This window comes from Camelus bactrianus, chromosome 19 (genome assembly GCF_048773025.1).
Source record: "Camelus bactrianus isolate YW-2024 breed Bactrian camel chromosome 19, ASM4877302v1, whole genome shotgun sequence".
Classification (NCBI taxonomy): Eukaryota; Metazoa; Chordata; class Mammalia; order Artiodactyla; family Camelidae; genus Camelus; species Camelus bactrianus.
Window position 1 is genome coordinate 36274197 of NC_133557.1, and position 18970 is coordinate 36293166.

The 18970-nt window shown below is 49.2% G+C and overlaps 1 protein-coding gene and 1 non-coding gene across 4 annotated transcripts in view; one reads left to right on the plus strand and one right to left on the minus strand.

Moving 5' to 3' along the window:
- The window catches only part of CFAP61 (cilia and flagella associated protein 61), a 257175-nt gene that overhangs the window by 131076 nt on the left and 107129 nt on the right, over positions 1–18970 (minus strand). For all 3 annotated transcript variants that reach the window (XM_074347804.1, XM_074347803.1, XM_074347805.1), the window contains exons 15-17: positions 16589–16666; positions 12942–13148; positions 9808–9942 (exon numbers count right to left, since the gene is read on the minus strand). In XM_074347804.1, coding sequence (XP_074203905.1) covers positions 9808–9942; positions 12942–13148; positions 16589–16666 — 420 coding nt within the window. The remainder of the gene's footprint in view (positions 1–9807; positions 9943–12941; positions 13149–16588; positions 16667–18970) is intronic.
- On the plus strand, positions 11663–11735 carry TRNAA-UGC (transfer RNA alanine (anticodon UGC)). The gene has a single exon. It is a non-coding gene; the product is annotated as a tRNA-Ala (tRNA).

Sequence of the window (18970 nt, forward strand, 5' to 3'; positions counted from 1 at the left end):
TCTGCTGAGTTAAAGCAAACACCCTGCAAGGGGAAACCATCTTCTTCAAGTCGGGAACAATAGCTTTCATTTTCAAATTCTAAAACATTGTGCTTTTCGATTAAAGACAGGAGCTTTACCTTCAACCTAGCAGAACCGTTTCTAGGAATTCATTGAAAGGAAATCGTGATGAGTCATAAGGATGGACAGGGTAGCACTGTTTATAATGACAAAAAATTTGGGTAAAACATTAGGCAATTGGCTACAAGTAACAGTGGTGGGTCTTGGGATCTGGCGTCCTTGGGCTGCAGTCCCAGAGCCTCAGCCGGGCAGCTGCATGGCCTCGGGGAGGCTGATGTCACACAGGACCATGAGGCAGGAAGACACGGACGCTACATTGCAAAGCAGCTCCTCCGGGGAAAATGGCAAAGCAGGTGGGCAAGCACAGGCTGAGTGGCTTTTAAACCCCTGATTGACTGTGAAGCTATGAAAGGGTTGGAAGAATGGGCATAAGGGATTTTTCTGGAAAATTCCTCAATAAGAACTATTGGGACGCTCTGGGCCCCAAGCCACTCCACCCCTAGGAGGAAGGAGGGGGGCTCGTCTTTCACTCCAAGTCACAAGAAAGGTGTCTGGGAGCCCCCGGGATCCTGCAGGGAGCGCCCATCGTCAGTGGACTCGGCGCAGCAGGGTGCGTTTCCCACCCAAGGATGCTGAGATTCCATGGGCCGGCCTGCTGCCAGGTCCCCGAGGGGAAGGGACTAAGTCTGCCCGACCGACGGCCTCAGCTTTTACCAGAGGTTCTTCCTGCAGGGCCACATCGAGGGGCAAGAAAGACTCAGGCCGCCCAGCTGGAGGGTGACTGCCCGCAGCATGGAAGCACAGGTGGTGGGCCGAGTGACAAGAATCTCCGAAGGCACCCCAGCCACAGTGAGGGGGCGTGGGGCCACAGAGCAGGAGTCACCCCCCGACACTGTGCTGGGTCCAGTGCAGACCTGCCTGCTCCCCAACTCTTCCTCCCTGCTCTGGCCCCAATTCCAGAAGGACCAGAAATAGAGCCAAAATATAATTAAGAAATGAACAAGCTTTAAAAAATAAATAGACCTAAACAATAAGCTAAATAAATGCTCAGCAGGTGGGGGCCTGGTGAGTTAGAGAGAGGAGGCCCCGTCCCCCTTCCCCAGCCACGGGCGTCAGTCGGGGTCGCGGGTGGCCTCTCATCTTTGGATGAAAATTGAGTTTTGATTTGATCCATGAAATGAAACTGGACATTTTATGGAACTACGTTTTGTGATTTGGAGTGACCCACACAACTGTAAAAGACTAATACTGGCCAGAAAAATCACAGGACTTGCCCACTTTCTATCTGGGTGCAGGGGAAGCCCAGCTGCGGTGAACGTATCTACAGGGGGTCGGGAGACAGAAATGGACCTGGAGATCGTCATTCTGAGTGAAGTAAGTCAGAAAGAGAAAGAAAAATACCATATGATATCACTCACATGTGGGATCTAAAAAAAAAAAAAAAAAGAAACAGAAGAGGACACTAATGAACTGCTCTACAAAACAGAAACAGACTCACAGACATAGTAAATAATCTTATGGTAGGTTATGAGGGCAAAGGAGATGGGAAGGGATAAATTTGGGAGTTTGAGACTTGCAAATGATAACCATTATATATAAAAAAAGATTAAAAAAACAGATTTCTTCTGTATAGCAAGGGAACTATATTCAGTATCTTGTAATAACCTTTGATGAAAAATACGAAAACGAATGTATGTCTGTATGTGCATGACCGGGACAGGACGCTGTGCACCAGACATTGACACGCTGCAACTGACTCTACTTCAAGTTCTAAGAAAAGCAGGCGGCCGGTGCCTAGTGCTCATCCCCACACGTCGCACTGGCCTCACGTCCAGCTACATAACCAAACCTCTCCTAACCTCAGTCGCCTCCGACGCAAGAAGGAGCAAACAGCACACAAACTTCTGTGAGATCAAGGCAAGATAACCCAGGAGGCCCGTCACACGGTGCAGAGGGAGGGATGGCTGGTCAGAGGAAGAGGCAACCCCCCAAACGTTGCTCTGGAATCCTTGGTGACTTGCAAAGGTGTTCACAGCATAGTAGGGGGATGTATGTTTCAAAACACTGCATGCTAGTGACCCCGTATTTAATTGTATGTTTTTTTTTTTCATGGAAAATAACCTAGAAGTAAAAACACCAAAATATTCACAAAGGTGATCTACAGAGAGAGGAGTGCAGATTTCATCCATATTTTCTTTCTACTGTTTTTTCCTAAAATTTCTACCGTAAATGTGCATGGCTTTTGTAACAACATATATTATTTTAATCAAAGGGGAAAGATGCAACTTCCCTAGTCGGCATCTGCAGCTCTAATTGTCCCCTTTGTCATTTTATGTCCCCAGCTACTTTAAAATACACAAAGCAATGCTTCCTGTTGGCGGCCGTGCCGTCCCCCTGGAAGGCGGATTCTGAGGAAGCCACTTAGCTGCGAAGGCCAGTTCCTGCCTGGAGCTCAGGTCCACCCAGGAGCCTTGCTTGGCGTCCAGAGCTCTGCAGCCGGCAGCTGGTGCCTCCCACCCCGAGGCACTTCTGGACCTCGGCGCACTCATTACCCTGGCTCTGCAGGGAACCGAGTGCATTTTTTCCCTCCTACTGGGTTGTGGCAAGAACCTCACCAGCCTCCAGGAAAGCCTCAGAATTTTCTTTTCTGTTGGGAGCTGTCTGAAAAGCAGTCACATTACTAAAGGTGGACTGAAACAAAGGCCACGCTGGGGTTAAAACCAGGAAGTGCTCCCCATCATTCCTGGGATCTGGACACACATTGGCTGTGCCGTCGGAGCTCTCCAAAACGTCAGAGCGGCCCCTGGGAGGCAGGTGGACGAGAGAGGGTGAAGCAGGGAAGATAAGGGCAGGAGAGATTTTATTCCAGAAAAATCTCTGCTTTCAAAAGGACTGAAGCTGTGATGGGTGGTGAACTGCCAGACCTGTGTGGTCCTCTCTCGAAGCTTCACTCCTAAAATTGAAGAACAGTGAGGTTCACAGTCCATCCATGGCCTCGAGTTGACCAGCCCTTCACCACTTAATAGCAGGAACGCTGGGCCCGATCTCAGAATGAGAGAGAACAAAACGGTGCTGCCACCTGGGAAGGTAACTGGGAAGTTCCTCAAAACGTTAAATGTAGAGCCACCATGCGGCAGAGCAATTCTCCTCCTGGGTGTAGCACCCAAGAGGAACTGAAACATACATCCACATAAAACCCTGTGCCCAAGGTCCACAGCAACATCGTTCACTGTAGCCACACAGTGCGAGAACTCACATGCCCATCGAGTGATGAGTGGATAAATAAAACGTGATGTGCCCACACAACTGAATATTACTTACCAGTAAAAAGGAATCAAATACTGATACGTACTACAGAATGGATGAACCTTGAAAGTACACTAAGTGAAAAAAGACAATCACAAAATACCACACACTGTATAATTCCACTCATACAAAACGTCCAGAACAGACGAATTCATGGAAACAGAAAGCAAATCAGCAGCTGCCTAGGGCTGGGGGTGGGACTCCGGGGGGGACGGCTAATGGGCTTCTTTGAGGGGTGACAAGAAGGTTCTAAAATGAGATGGTGATGATTGCCCAACTCTGTGACTATACTGAAAACCAATAAATTGTTCAATTTAAATGGGTGAATTGTATGGTATCTGATTTATATCTCAATAAAGCTGTTAAAGAGAGAGGAGCGGAGGGAGGGAGAGGATGGAGGAAGATGGAAGAGGAGGAGGGGGTGGGGAGAGAGAGACTGACTAACCCACAACATCTATCTTAGAAAATGATGATGAGATGTAGGGTTGACTGACTTTTGACAATACTGAGATGTTAAGAAGTCACTTTACTTTTCACCATTTCTTACCACACCCTAAAGACCTCATCCGGCCACTCCAGGGCAGCCCAATTTCTGAAGTGTCCAGGCTTGCCCATCACACCGCCAGTGCACACCGTGTCCATCCCTCAGCTCCCAAACTGACCCCCATTTCTCGTCCTGGGCATTTATGTGAGCACTCCGTAACAGCGCCACACACAGCACGGAACTGAATGCGGGATATGCGCTACGCAGGGGAGGGTTCTTTTCCTCCACCTTCCCCAGCGGTTGCCAGTGCAATTTCGAAAGGTTTATAGCAACAACAAGCTGACGCGGCAGAGAGGGCAGTGCAGACGGCCTGGCTCAGCGGCTGCGCAAAAGCCACCCCTGGGCTCCAACCCGGTCCCACATGTCTGCTCCTTTCCAGTCAGCCCCGTCCGGGCCCGGCTGGCACAGCATCGCACCACAGCGTGGGTGACTCGGCCAACAGGAAAGCCCAAATTGCTTTGGGGGAGGCCAGTTATCTGGGGGTCACCTTTTGATTACGAGGCTGGTGCCCCAAATCTGGGAGATTCCAAAAGGTCTCTCTCTGCCAGGCTGCCATCTCTGTGGTCTGGGTTTCCTCCAACAAGCCATGACATCGGTATTTTAACTTTTTAGATAAGAAAGCAGGAATGATGGTACGGGTCTGGGCATCCAACTGGCGGTCAATGAATTAGCCTTTGGATGAGTCGCTCACTCTCCCTCCTGCAGGCCTGCTCTCTGTGGACGCTGAGGACGACAGGACCAGTAACTGCCCACAAGCGCTGATGTGAGGGTTAAGCGGGACACGTCATGGGACGCCTTTAGCAAGAGCCAAGCACGTGTCAGTAATGGTGACTCAGGAGTCGTGTATTCCTCCGCGACCTTTCTAAGAGGGAGGGTAAACCACCACTTTATAAGTCATTCTGATTCACACGTATACAGTGCGTGTAATACTGAACTAGACAGTGTTCGGAGAATGGGAAAGAAATGCCCATAGAACTTGCAGGCTTTGTTTGAAAAAATAAAAGAACTCATGAAGAAATTTATGTAAATGATTCTAAGAATGTCAGAGAAAGGGGTTCACCATAAACAGGAGGAAATGCATTTCCCACGGGCGGTGTGACTGCGTAGGAAACGGCTAGGAAGTGGCTTGAAAAGCACACTGGACTCGTGGCGGTGATTTAAAGTGGGTTAATTTCATTTCAAGAAAATACCACCATCGTCACATTAATGATGCACACACGATGCTGAAAAATATGGGTTTACATTCTTAGCAACTTCTATCAAGGAGATAGTAAAGGGCTAACTTAGACACACACACACACACACACACACAAGCACAACCACGGGAAGTCTAACCACAGGCAGTGAAAGTTTCCAAGTTTAAGGAAGGGGCTGGGAAACAATTAAGCTGGGGGAAACCTAGCAGGTGCTGGGAGAATAATGCAATTTCCTAGGGCAGCAGATGTACAAGTGAAACAGTATCCAGTAACAGTCCATCAGATGGTAATTATAGCTGGACTGGAGAAGACCAGATGAGAGGGGCAATTCAAAGGGTAACTGAAAGCCGGCGAGTGACATCTTCCAGGGAGATCACATACCAGGAAAAAGCGGGCCAGCACTTAGCTCCAAGAAGGGGGGGTTAAACAAACCGTCATTTTTCTTTTGTAGAAGGACAAAGGGAAAACGGAGGCTTCAGACAATTCATTCGTCGAGATTTAAACAGACCGTCACTAATAAACAACTACGAAAAATACCAGCGGGTGCCGATTGCTCTGACGGTGCGAGCGCTGGGATGATGCTGTCATCTGGGAGGCGATGGATTGATGCGGCCAAAAAATCTTTTGAAAAAAAAAAGAAAGGAGAGCTGAGTTCACACTGGAATTCCACACTACTACAGACCAAGATGGGGAACTCCAGCCACTTGAGAGGATGGTGGGGCGCACGGGTCCACACTAACGCGAGCAGGTTTCCAGGTGTTTAATAACACAAGGAAGAGCCATTTAAAATCCTGGGCTCGGAAAGGAAACAGTGTCTTGGACCAGACACAGCCCCTCCCAAGGAAACAGGTCTACCCTGAGTGTGAGCTTCCTCCCGAGTCTGTCTCTGGCTCCCAGGGGCTGGTGCAGCCCCCTCGCACCCCTGGTTTAACCAGCCCCGAACGGTCCCACATCAATACTGACGCTGGGCCGTAAGGTCCCCGAGCTTGGGGACCCTGTCACAGCCATCTCTGAATCCCTGTGGGGGAGGCAGGAAGAAAAGCGTGCCACCTGGCACACAGAACCCCCCCAAAGTAAGTGCAGGTCAACCTGCTCCACTGACTTTCATCAACACGGCCACTCAGGTCACTCAGCCAAAGTCTGCGTACTTCCCTGACAACAGTTCTCATGCAAGCGGGCCACGCTGATTCACGGCACAAAAGAATTCCCACCAGAATACTGCTCAGAGCGCAAATGCGCAGGCCAAGACCGCCCATTGAGCTAAGCGACGAGCCTTCTAGGTCCACTGCACGTGGGTCCTGGTCAGGAGGAAGCCTTCCCCCACCTGCGAATCGCTCCAGGTTGCCCGTGAGCTGTGAGGAACCTGCAGGCCCGCCTCTGCAACGTGTGATGAAAATCATTCGCGCGTTTTCCGGGTCCTTTCCTGGGGCCCGGTATGGAGTGGGCTGTCAATCCATAGGCACGATCGGGAAGGTTTTGTGGCAGGGACCCCCAGCCTGCCAGCCCGGCAGCAGCTCCCGGGCCTTGGGGTGGGAGGGGGCATATGTCCCGGCCATGCGGTGATGAATTTCAATCACTGCTGCTTTGTGCCAGATTCAAATTGGCAGCCCACCGAGATGAAACGCGTTCTACCCCATTACTCACGCCTGGAGTGCTCTGTTCCCTGGAGCACTGGCTTCTTAGGCGAAAGCAACGGAACGGACGGTCAGTCAGAGATGGTTTAAATGGGATGAGACGTATGAAAGGCCAGCGCCCAGGAAGAGAAATGCGCAGACGTGTGAGGGAGCCGAGGGTCCTGTATGAGCTCCAGGTCCTGGCGAGTATAAACTTACAGGGAAAAAAGGAACTCTTCGTAAGGCAACCGCTCAGCCTCACCCAGCCCAAAGGCCGCGCTGCTGTCTGCTCTGCTCAAAATCAACGCGTTTAGGACCCTCTATAAATTCCTCCTAAAAATGTCCTATTTGGCTCACCTTGTCCCAGATAATCAGCCTAAAACATTAAATCCACCTAAAATGTTTTTTAAAATTTAAAATAATAATAAACCGTGGTTACCAAAGGAGAAAGGGCAGATTGGAATACATCAGGGGCTGGGGGCTAACAGACACACACTACTGTATACAAAATAGATAAACAACAAGGACCTACTGTGTAGCATAGGGAACTGCATTTAGTTTCTTATAATAACACGTAATGGAAAAGAATCTGAAAAGAAAAAAATGTATATATGCATGTGTATGTATATCTGAATCACTGTGCTGTACACCTGAAACTAACATTGCAAATCAACTACACGTCAATTTTTTTTAATTTAAAATAGTATAATGTAGCATTTAAACTTCTGAACGTCTAGGCCCATCCCATGTGGATTATGCTCTTGGCAAACTTTTAGGATTTCTAACATTCTCACTAGGTCTTGTTCACTAAATCGGAACCTTGACTAAAACCTTCTCAAGAACGAGAACGACACGCAGCAGTGAAGCGCTTCCCGCAGAGCCCGGCTTCGCCAGCGCGGCAAGCAGCATGGCCACAGCCGCGGGCCCCAGCGCCAGCCCAGCCCGCTGCCAGGGGGATGTCTTCCTGGAGCCCGGATTTAAAAAGCACGCTCCTCTATGTCTTGAAGTACACTGGGGCTGTGGGCACACAGCACACAGAGGTGACCACGGGGAAAAGAGTTTTAAATGTCAGCAATGATTTCAACTCAGAACAACCTGTGAAGTAATGATCGGATCGTTGTCAATGCAACAACGTGTTTTCTCTGGGTGGTGGTGGGAGGTTCCTGAAGTTCAGGAAGACTGTTCCTGATCCCCACCGGGCAGCCCTGTCCTGCTCCCCGTCCCTCCAGCCATGCCACTCATGCCCCCGAGGACCAGCAGGAGGCTCTCAAGCCATGGGCTGTCCCAGGCGTGTAAGGGCTTCTCCTGACCCAGCGGATGGTCTCTCCTCCTTGAAGACATCTCATTAGTGGCTGCAAGAGGGCAGCATCCCTCACGCAGAAGCCGCGTCCCCCTGCTTTGTACCCGCAGCCCCTTCCCTGGGATCAGCACGACGCCCCTAAGCTGTGTTTCGGGGACTGACACAGATGAAGCCACGCTCCCCGACCCCTACCCACTCTCGTGGCTCTCACCCCAAAAGAGTCCACCCCCAGGATCTCCACACACCAGCAGACCCCCCGGGGGCCTGCCCCACGGTCCTCCAGATGGACCGCCTTTTCACCTCTAGAGTGGACAGAACGTGAGCTGTGATGCTGGGGGCCCGCTACCAAGGACACGCCTTGTGGTCCCTGATGGAGTGACACGCATCTGGGCATTGCTTCAAAATGACAAGGCAGGAAGGGGAAGTGGGTGGGGGCATAGAAGATCCAAAACCGGCCAAGAGTTGCACACTGTTGACTCTCGAGTGTGGAGTCCCGGGGAGTCTCGGGGCTGAGATGCGCCCCCTCTGTGTTCAGATGCTTTAGGGCAACTGGACAGAGTGATGCTGTGTCTGTTAAACCTAATGATGAAACACCAGACTTGAATTCTGCCTTTGCCTTTAAAGCTCCTTTTTTAGGAATCCACGTTTTACAGAACTATCAGGCTATAAGGGATTGTACGTTTAAAAAAAGAAGCAGAAGAAAGGTCCCTCAGCACAGACGGAAGGAGAAGCCTGGCTTCGCAGGACTCTCTACTGTCCTCCGTTTCCCATTTTCCATAATTAAGAGTTGGGGAGAGAAGCAGAATTGTTTGGTTTTGGTCTCTACTCACATACAAATTTAGCATTTATCAGAAAATAAAAATAAATGTATTTTTCATTTTCCAAATATAAAGATAAATGTAGGACTTAGAGCAGCCTGGTCACAGTGAGCAGCACGTGGGTCTCGGTGGGAACGCCGCCCCCCAGGATGTGAAGCGGGAGGGGAGGGGCAGCGGGACGACGTCCTGCGCGCCCCACCCCGGGGCTGTGGTGGGTTGTTGATCTCAGAGCCCCGCACCCAGCGCTGCTCAGCAGCTCCTCGACTTTCTGCCTTCCTCTCCTCTCCCTCACCAAGGATAAATGTCAGCCCACGGAGGGATGTTTTTCCTACCTTGGTAAGAGGCGGTTACACAAACTGCACACGCCTACGTGTGAGTCCGCCCGACGGTCACGTTTCCAAGGACGCCGCTGAGCACGGCTGCGTGTGCCCTTGACACGTACACTTCCATTTAAAGCGGAATCTAGGGTGGGTTTCGGTCCCTCCTCCCGTTCTGGAACCGAGTGCCCCGGGCCGTGCACTTTAAGGTCACCTGCGCCCAGGGCGGCGGATATGCTCCCCGCGGAGCAGTTAACCAACGGCGCCCAGGACTCAGACCCGCAGGTCCTCAGGGCAGCCAGCTCTGTTGTGTCAAACCCTGAAAGCAAGGCACGAGGGAAAGTGGGGGGGGGGGTGTCTGCTTTTGAGCAAAGGGGTAAACACCAGAACGATGCCCGGAGGTGGGCTCCACACGGAGGCGTCCCCGCGGGGAGTGTCGCCAGGGACCCCTCGGGTCCTGCTCCGGGCGCGCGCGGGGAAGGAACCGCCGCCGGAGGGAAGGGGCCGCGGGGAGCCCGGGGCGGGGGCGCCCCCGGAAGGTAGGCGCCGGGGATGCAGGAGCAGCCGCCCGTCGCGCGGGCAGCGCCGCCCCATCTGCCACGCCCGCCCGCGCCGGCTCCGCGCCGCCCCGCCTGCTGCCACCGGCTACCCACCGCGTCCTTGGAGACCTCCTTTGATGGAGCGTTGGTGCCAAGCTTTTCCAGAGGGTAGACAATCTGTCGTCGGGGCCGCACGGGAACCAAGTAATGCAAGGCGGACGTCAGCGAGTGCGCGCCGGAGCGCTGGACCTGCGAGAGGCGAGCTCGGGTTCAGGGCGGAGGCTGTGGGCGCCGCGCGCACAGATGCCGAGAGCGGCTCTGCAAACACAGGACTCCGCGCCCGGCCAGCCCCGAGAGGTGGGGGGACCGGCAAATCAACAAACACACGCTCCGCGCAGAGGAATGAATTGTAGATAATGCCTGACACTAATGAAGATAATTACGAGAGTAATTGCATTACTATCTCTGCGGGAATGACAGATAAACAAGTGGTTTGGTTTATGGGATTTTTCAGCACGAGTATTTCCCCCAGGAGAATATTCTTCTCCACAGTGATCATGAATCAGCTTGATTTGACCCCATTAAGCTGTGTTATCTGCGTCCTGGTAACCTTTGCGTGTTTGGCACAAGCTGCTCTGATAAAAATGTCATCAGAGGGGCAACAGAGCAGCGCAGATGTGAAAATCTTCCTGTCTGTGAAAGTCACAGCGGCTTCAGCTGGATCTTTGTGCTGAAATACACGTTTTAAAACGAAGGATGAAACCGCAGGGCGGGGGGGGGGGGGGTTGGCGGTGAGGAGGGTGGATCAGATTATTCTGATTTATGTTAATACTAAATTATGAGCCAGATTTATGCTCGCTGAAATGCGCTACAATAAATCATGTTTTAGGGAAATGCTTTAAATATGAATTTTCCCCAATGTTTAAACTTGGCAGAGAAAACAACATGGTGATCTTTGTTTCTTTCACATTTATGGAATCTTAGGGGTTTGGCCAAACCAGTTCAGGGTATTTCAACCATTTAAACCTCAAGAGTTAAACGGTCAAACCCCAAATTTTTAATGTCACAATCACTTAAGTTAAGCTGGAAAGCAACGACAGCAAAACAGAACTACAGACGTAGTTGAATAAATAAGATGGGTTACAGATGACTCACTCACTGTCCTAAAAATGGGCTTTCTGAGAGCTTCTAGAAAGGATTTCTAAAATCCTTCACCATTGAATTTCACTGCCTGGTCCTACACACTGAAAAACAGAACTCAGGCATCTGTAGCCAAAGCTCTGTTTTTAAGCCTGGAAGATGTCTCAGTGCGTATTCTGGCAGAAGGGTGTTAAGAAAACCATCTTCGTGATGTCAGCCAAAAGCTTACTTCCACAACAGTCAGCTAGGGATTGATAGCAGAATCTGGAGATTCTTATCTACATTATTTGGTTTGCTGCTTGTACTTGTTTCAATGTACAGTGTGTAAATCAACTCCAAGTGCAGAAGGAGAGGAACTCTGTTTCGAATGTGTTTCTATGTTACATATATGATCGTGTGTAACATCGTCCCAATCCTATACCATGGAGTTAAATATATGAATGTTCAACTCAAGGTGCTACATCTTGTGATGGATGCCAAAGGATTTTCTACCAGCTGGGCACATGCAGGCTACATGGTGAATAAAAGCTGAGAATTTAATATCACATCCTGAAGGTCACCAGGTTGGCACTTGGCCAAATGCGAAGGTAAAAGAAATCCTGCAGGACCAGGATTTCCAGGCAAAACTGTGACCTTCCCGTCTCATTAAGTTCAAATCTGAGGCATTCACATGGCTGCTGGGCTGCACTTTGATAGGAAAAAAAAAATCACTAGAGCAGAGTCTACATTCACCACTAATCTTTTCCGTGTTTTTTTTTTTCTCCTTTCTTCCCCATTCCTTCTGTTCTTCTCCAAAAGGTATTTGTTAAATAAGATACCTTGTTAGAGGGGAGGGTATAGCTCAGTGGTAAAGTGTGTGCCTTGCATGCACCAGGTCCTGGGTTCAATCCCCAGTCCCTCCATTAAAATAAAAAAGTGAAAATAAAGCTAATTACTTCCCCAAAACAAAAAAATAAATAAAATAGTTTTTTTAAAAAAGATATATTGGTAAAATTGCTGTTATGTGTATGCACTAATATTCCTTAGATTGTTTTTAAGTTTCATGATTAGGATCATTGCAAAAGTCCACTTGGCTCTTGGTGGTAACTAAGAAACGTGACAATCTCAGACTCTAGGCAGAGGCTGAGAGAGTCGTTTCAGTCACGAAAAGGAGCTTATGGGACAACCTCTACCTGGTCTAGAAGTTCAGTCTCATCAACCTGCAGGTCCACATCAAGCTGAGCACCAAGACTGTCAGTGATGGCAGGACCAACTTGCAGGACAGGACACCTTGAGGATCCAGCCCAAAGACGCCCCTGCCTGTGGAGCCAGCAGAACCCTGCGTGTGAGTGTGTGTGCATGTGCGTGCATATGTGTGCATGCGAGTGTGATGCTTCGGGCACTGGGGATACAGCTCTGAACAGGACCTCTAGCTTCATGGCAAAAGATACCATTTTAGCTAGTGAAAAGTGCAATGAAGAAGACTAAAGCAGGAGAAAGGGAAACGAGACAGAAGTAAGAGCTGTGCGTGTGCGCGAGCAGGATGTGTACACGGCACACATGTGTCTGTCCCAAAGCGCTGCTCTCAGTCAGTGTAACAAGCACTGCGCAGATACAGCCGTGTCTACCACATAAAGGTTACATCGGCACCACGTATCCCCTACTTTTTATCCATCACTTTTCTGGGGTGTTACGTGCTTGTTTGGACCACCGTGGTAGCACCCCCGTCTTCAGGGCTGAGCTGACTTATTCTATGCGTTCACTTCTAGGATGTTCCTTGCCTGCAGGACATGATAGGGCATTTTGGCATTCACTAACGCAGGTAAGAAATAATTTGATTTCCAGGTCCCTTAGAGCGTTTTTACACAGCTTTCAGTCTCTGTTTCGTTGATATGGAAAAGCCAACAAATTGCTCTACTAATTATATTGGTTGTGATTGTTTCAGACATTCAAAGCTTTCTGGATTGTCACGGCAGGGTAGAGGGCCAAACTCAGCACGGCCGTGTGACATTCAAAGCCGTGTTGTCATCGAACTCCGTGCAGGGAGGAAGGAACAAAACACGGCACACAACACAAATGACACCGCGGACGCACATCCGCCGGAGAAGCGACTCGGGACAGCCTCCTACCTTGCCTTCCTTGGCCTGCGGGTACACAGGGTAGTAGAGGCAGGACTTGTACCCTAAGCGGAGGATCTCCTTCAGAAAAAACTTGGTGTAGCGCCGAAAGACGGGGTTCAGGGCAAAGTGGTACAGGCGCCCGTGCTCCTCGCGCTGGTGGTGGCTGAAGTAGATGAAATCTTCAATGTTGTAATGGGATCGTATGTACTCGATGTCCTGCACAAGAGGCGGGGAAGGGCATCTAAGAACGTTGCAAACACCTGGCGTGCATTTTGTGAGAAACAGCCTTGGAAAATTGCTGTAGACACCACAGTAAGAAACGCGTTTTCCCCTCCTGTTATTTCCTACCTCGTCTTCATTGTGAATGTTTTTAAAAGTTAGAAAGACTGTGTTTCTTGAAGGCCGCTCGTCTGGGTGGCTCTGCTTCTGGGAGGCGGCTCAGCGCTTCGGCACGTGCTGCTCACAGCTGCGCCGCAAACCCCGAGGGCCGAGTCTCTGCCCGCGCGGGGCCGGCGGCCGGACCGCGGGTCTCACCGCCGCGGGCCGGGAGGGGGCGCCAGCCGGCGGCACAGGGCAGACACCCCCCTCCACCCCACCCCCCGTCTCTGGGCTCATTCCTGCCCTCTGTTCTGTCAACGTGGAAACGTGCCGTTCCACAGGCACACACCGCGGCACGTGCGGCTGGCAGGCCTGCAATAAACCTGCGCCCATGAGCATCCCTTAAGCTTTTTTATGCCTCCGAGGTATTTCATTTTTTTAAAGTTAGGAATAATTTTATTCTAGAGCGTTTGACAGAGATGAACTTAAATATAGAACTTCAATACGAAGTCCCTAATAAGAAAATAATGACGTATTACAGTTTCACATGGGGGGAGGTCGTTTAAAGGACCCGTGAGCAGACTTGTGAAAGGAAAGATCAGGTCCGCCGCCCCCGCTTCTGCGGGCTGCTTCTGATCAGCATCGGTCGTCGCCCACCCGGGGGGAGGGAAGCAGGGCGCAGTCACTGCACCGTGCGCTGCCCCAGCCCACCCTGCCCGCCTCCTGGCCGTGCACGCCGTGATGGCGCGGGGACGGATCCAGAGGGAGGGTGACTCTCTCCCATGACGGAGGCAGTAAGCACACCTGATAACGCAGGGAAAATCAAACCACACGCAGGTTGGAAAGCACCTGCTCATATTTCCCCTGGCTTTCCACAGTAAAAGTGTCCTCAGCGCACACCTTCAAGAATAGGACTTGGAGAATGCAAGGAATTTGATTTACGCTGTGACTGACAAGACTGGCACTAGAAAGGGCGGGAAAAACGGGACGTTCAAGGCCCCTAGTCTTTCCAGCTTCTGGCACAAAGCCCAGGGGACAGGGGCTCAGGGTAACCGCGCTGATGGCTGTGACTCAGGGCAATTCTGGCACCGTCTGACCCTCCACCTGCACTGGCCCTGTACCTGCCTTTAAACCCCAAGAGTTTTCTGTACCTACCAAGGCGGCACCCCCATTATAACACAGAACGAGCAGTAAGTGTAGGGCTGAGAAATCACTGAAAAGCAAAAGCAAAGATCCAGCCACAAAGGCCACTGGACAAAAACAGTGACGGGCCATGTGCCTCAACTTTCCCCCAGTCCCGCGCCCCTGAAAATAACAAGAAAAGTTATTTTAAAAATACTGTGGGGGAGATATGGGGACAAAAGGGTAAGACGGTTTTACCCTGTGAAGGGAACATCAAAGTCTTCTGCCACTAGGTTAAACCTCCCTACTTTGGGCCTCTCCAGGTCCCTGCCCACTCCCGGCCAGTCCTCCATCCAAGCACCATGAGCAGAAGCCAGAAACGGACGCTCCCTCCCCATCAGACAGAGGGGAGGGGCAGATCCACACACATCAGGGCCCCAGCCAGCCAGCCAGCCACGCCGATAACTTAGTCCCTCATTCTTGACACTGACAGGCTTTTGAGGAAACCTGACAAATGCAAAAGGCCAGAATAGAGAGACATATGACTTACTCCAGAGGAAGCAGAGGTCATCCAGCAAACAGAGGAGAATTTTTTAAAAACTCTACTCAGTGTCCTCAGAGATACCAAAAAGGATCCTGCATGAAACATAAGGAGCAAGCTGCTACACAAAAGGAACAATAAGAAAGCAAGGAGGGGACCTGGAATTAAATACACGGACCCTGACATCAAAATTCCAACGGGAGGCCTGGGTCACAGAGCAGATGTGGCCGAACGCTGCACTAGGGATCTGGAGGGCAAAGTCAAGGAAATCTGCTGGAATGAAGAGCAAGAAGGACAAGAGATTAAAAAGTAGGAGATGAAAGATGAGAGACAGTGAAGGATCAGTTCCATCTGAAAGGAACTTAAGAAGAGAACAGAGAAAATGAAATCACGGAAGAAAGATGTTCCCAAGCTCAGCAGAGGCATAAGGTCCTTCATGAGAATTTTGGAAATAAAAAGAAAAAAAATAATTCTCAAGAGAGGAGCCAAACAAACATACATTTACTTACATTTATATGTGACACTGGATACTAGGAGGCAATGAGATAAAAACATCAACATTGTGATGACAAATGATTTGCTGAAGAGTTCCAGTCACAGCTGAATGAGCACCCAAGAGTGAGGACAAATGAAATCTTGTGTGTGTGTGTGGACCCACAGGCCCCACCCCCACCACCCTCTAAGAATTCCTTAGATACACTGAGTCAAAAGAGAAGCGAATCCAAGAGCGAGGCTAGTTTGACGACATTAAAGAAATAAAGCCACGTGAACATCTCATAAGCCTGAAGCACATTTACTAAAATTCAACACTCACTCATAATAAAGCCTTTCGGTAAACCAGAAATGGGAGAGGACCTCCTTGACCCGATAAAGGATATCTTCCACAAGCCACGTTCCTAGAAGGGAAGTTTCAATATTATAATCTTCAGTTCTGCCTGAACTGTGCTACCAAATCTACGCAGGCTCGAAGTTTACAGTAAGTATGACAAGGTTTATCTGGAAAAGAAAATGCCCAAGTGAAACCAAGAAAATTCAGGGCAAGAACAACACAAGTAAGAGAAGGCTTCCCTACCGGACGGCACAGCACATGATGACGTCATAGGTATCAACAAGCAAGTCACGGAGCAGAATCGCGGGAAAACAGACACGGACACGCGGAAGCGTCATCATGTAAAGGCAGCATTTTAAATCAGCAGGGAAAGAAGGGACGACTCAGCGGTAAATACTTTGGAATAATTGGCTGTGCACTGGGGAAAACTAAAATCGGATGTCCTCTTGGGAACGCACACACGCACGCACACGCACCCATGCACGCACACGCACACACAGACGATGCGTGTAATTAGGTGCAAGGAGGAATATTGGAAGGAATAAATACCTAACTATCGGTAGGAGTAATTCTTTGGGGAGAGAGGTGGGACTTTTCCGGTGGTGGAAGGTTATTCGAATTTTTAGAATGTGAATGCTTTCATGTACTCTTTGTAATATTTTAAACATTTTGAACTGAAGGAAAAAAAACCCCCTACACTTGACAGGCTGCCAAGCGGGAGGCAAACAGACCTGTATCCTTCAGAAAAGGGAAACGTTCGTATTAAATAAGTAAAAACAAAACCTCGAAAGAGGCATCGTGTGCTAACTCGCGATGCGAAAAGGCACACTCAGGAAAAGAAGTTACCATTTCATCTCTGATCACCGCGACGCCGGCCACTTGCTCTGCAACTTCGGCCACGAACACCTGCAGGGGCGTCCCGTCCTGAGAAGAAAAGCAGAGATCGCAAAGCCCTTAAAACTATCGCTGTTGCTGTTTCCGGAAGCGTCAGTAAAGGGTGTCCGCCAGGATCACTTAAGGACAACGGGAAAGCCAACATCCATCGCCACTTACCTTTGGGCCAGGTCACAGGCTGAACGCCCTCCCTGCACTCATCGGACCCTCACTGCTACCCTGTGAGATAAGTATTGTCATTCTCTCTACTTCATTTACCAGAAAATGAGGCTTGGCAGGCGCACCTGCCAGGATCCCCAGCCAGTAAGGGATGGATCTGTTGATTTAAACCACAGCCCTCTGCCTGGGAATCTGCCTTCTTCAGCGCTACATGCTGTGACTTCAGGACCCTGTGCCCTGGGGGCTGCAAAGAGCTTTGTCCTGTGTGTACCGTCCATCATTATTTTCCGTATTAGGAATTGCAACGGAGAAATTTTTAAATTATTTTCTTAATTTTTGACTATCAATTAAAACAAAATTTTTAATTTGACAAAAATATTTAGAAAGAAAAGTCACTTTTTTTTTTAGCATTGCTTTATATTTCTGCAAATCTCTTTAATGTCTGGTTTAATGGAAGACAGAGTGGATTCTCATACCTGCTTCTGTGTTCGGTCTGCTGTAATATGTTGTTTTGGTTGAAATATATGCAAAAAAAAAACTGTCTTCACAAAGATATGTAGTTGGAAAAGGGAGAAGTGTTTAAACGATCTTTTCAGATAATTTCGGACGTTCTGCTTTGATGCAACACTGGATCTCAACAAGTGGCAGTGTTTCACAGATTAGTTTCAGTGTGGAATCTGGAACCATGTTGGTGAACTTTGTACATATTACTGTATCAAAATGCATTGATTTCTTAATAAAAATAAAAAATAAAAACATAAAATTCACTGGTGTCTTGTGCACTTGGAAGCTTTTACCTAGGCATGGTCGTGTAACGTCATGCACTGTTTATCTGGGAAATACAGGTTCACTCAGCTTATGCAGGTTTTCCGAATGTTGGTCTATTTCATCATGAAATATCAAAACATCACATTAGGTAGTATCACCATTAGTCTCATCAGAAAAATTCCTTTAAGTATTGGGAAGCTGACAAGCTGACAGTGGCAGGTACTGGCCTTCCAAAATTCTACTTTTATTCTTGCACGTTTGGATTTTATCATAGGGGACCAGTGCTGTCAGGTGGTTTCTTAGAGTGACACCCTCACCTCCTTCATTTTAAAGAAAATGCCTGCCAACTCCTCAAGATGGAATAACCGTATTTTGTCTGCCAGCTGTTCTTTCAAGTAAAAATGCTATTCTGTGACAAGCCTGCTGGTTCAGTGTGCAATTCAAACAAATCTGCGGTGCCACTGCCTCGATCCCCTCCAGGGCCCCTGGGGTTTTGTCCACCATGACTTTCCCACCATCCATGGGAATATCAATTCAGCAGGAAGGGAAAATAATTTCCGACTTCTATCATGAGGATCATTTTTATCTCACAGACCCCCGAATACGTCTTGGAGACCCCCTAGGCTTCCTCAGACCACACTTGGAGAACCGGGGCCCCTGCATCATACTGTGTCGGCAAGTCAAGAGGGAAGGAACAAAAAAACGAAGAAACAAAGAGACTAAGACAAACCCAAACAAACAAACGAACAAACAAAAACACGTGCTGGAGGGAAGTTCTGTTGTAATCCAACACCTTTATAAACATTAAACATTTTACCTCGTTTAGGTGTTTGGTGTCTCCCTCTGATTTGAGTTACAAATTAACTAAAAGGTTTATTCAAAAGAGCCCGTAACTGGGAACTCCCCCAAGTGACCTCAGCACTGGAAGAAATAAGTTGTGGTGCTTTCATGTAACGAAGTACTTCACGCCGCAATATGGACGAATCTCACAAACACTGCTGAGCAGAAGCAGCCTGGTGTCAGAAATGAGGCTCAAAAACAGGCATCTATGACCTTAGAGGTCAAGGTGGAACTACCTGGAGGGGAAGGTGGCTGGGGTTAGTCTGTTTCTCAAAACAGGTGCTCGTTAACGTGGTATATGTGAATTGTGAAATCCATCGAACTTTCTATTGGTTATACTTCAATTAAAAACTTTTTAAACAAAATGTGTCAAAAAGTAACTAAGTACGTCCGTAACTACACGCATTGTTCCATGGCTGGTGAAGTCGACTGTCATGGTCCTCAAGAAGGCGGTGATGATGTAAGGACCGCGACTAGCTTGCCCTTTGCTATGGGGGAAGCCCAGCATAGTCACTGTACCAGAGAGAACCCAGCATTTGTCATGCGGGGTCTTCCCCAGACGACGCA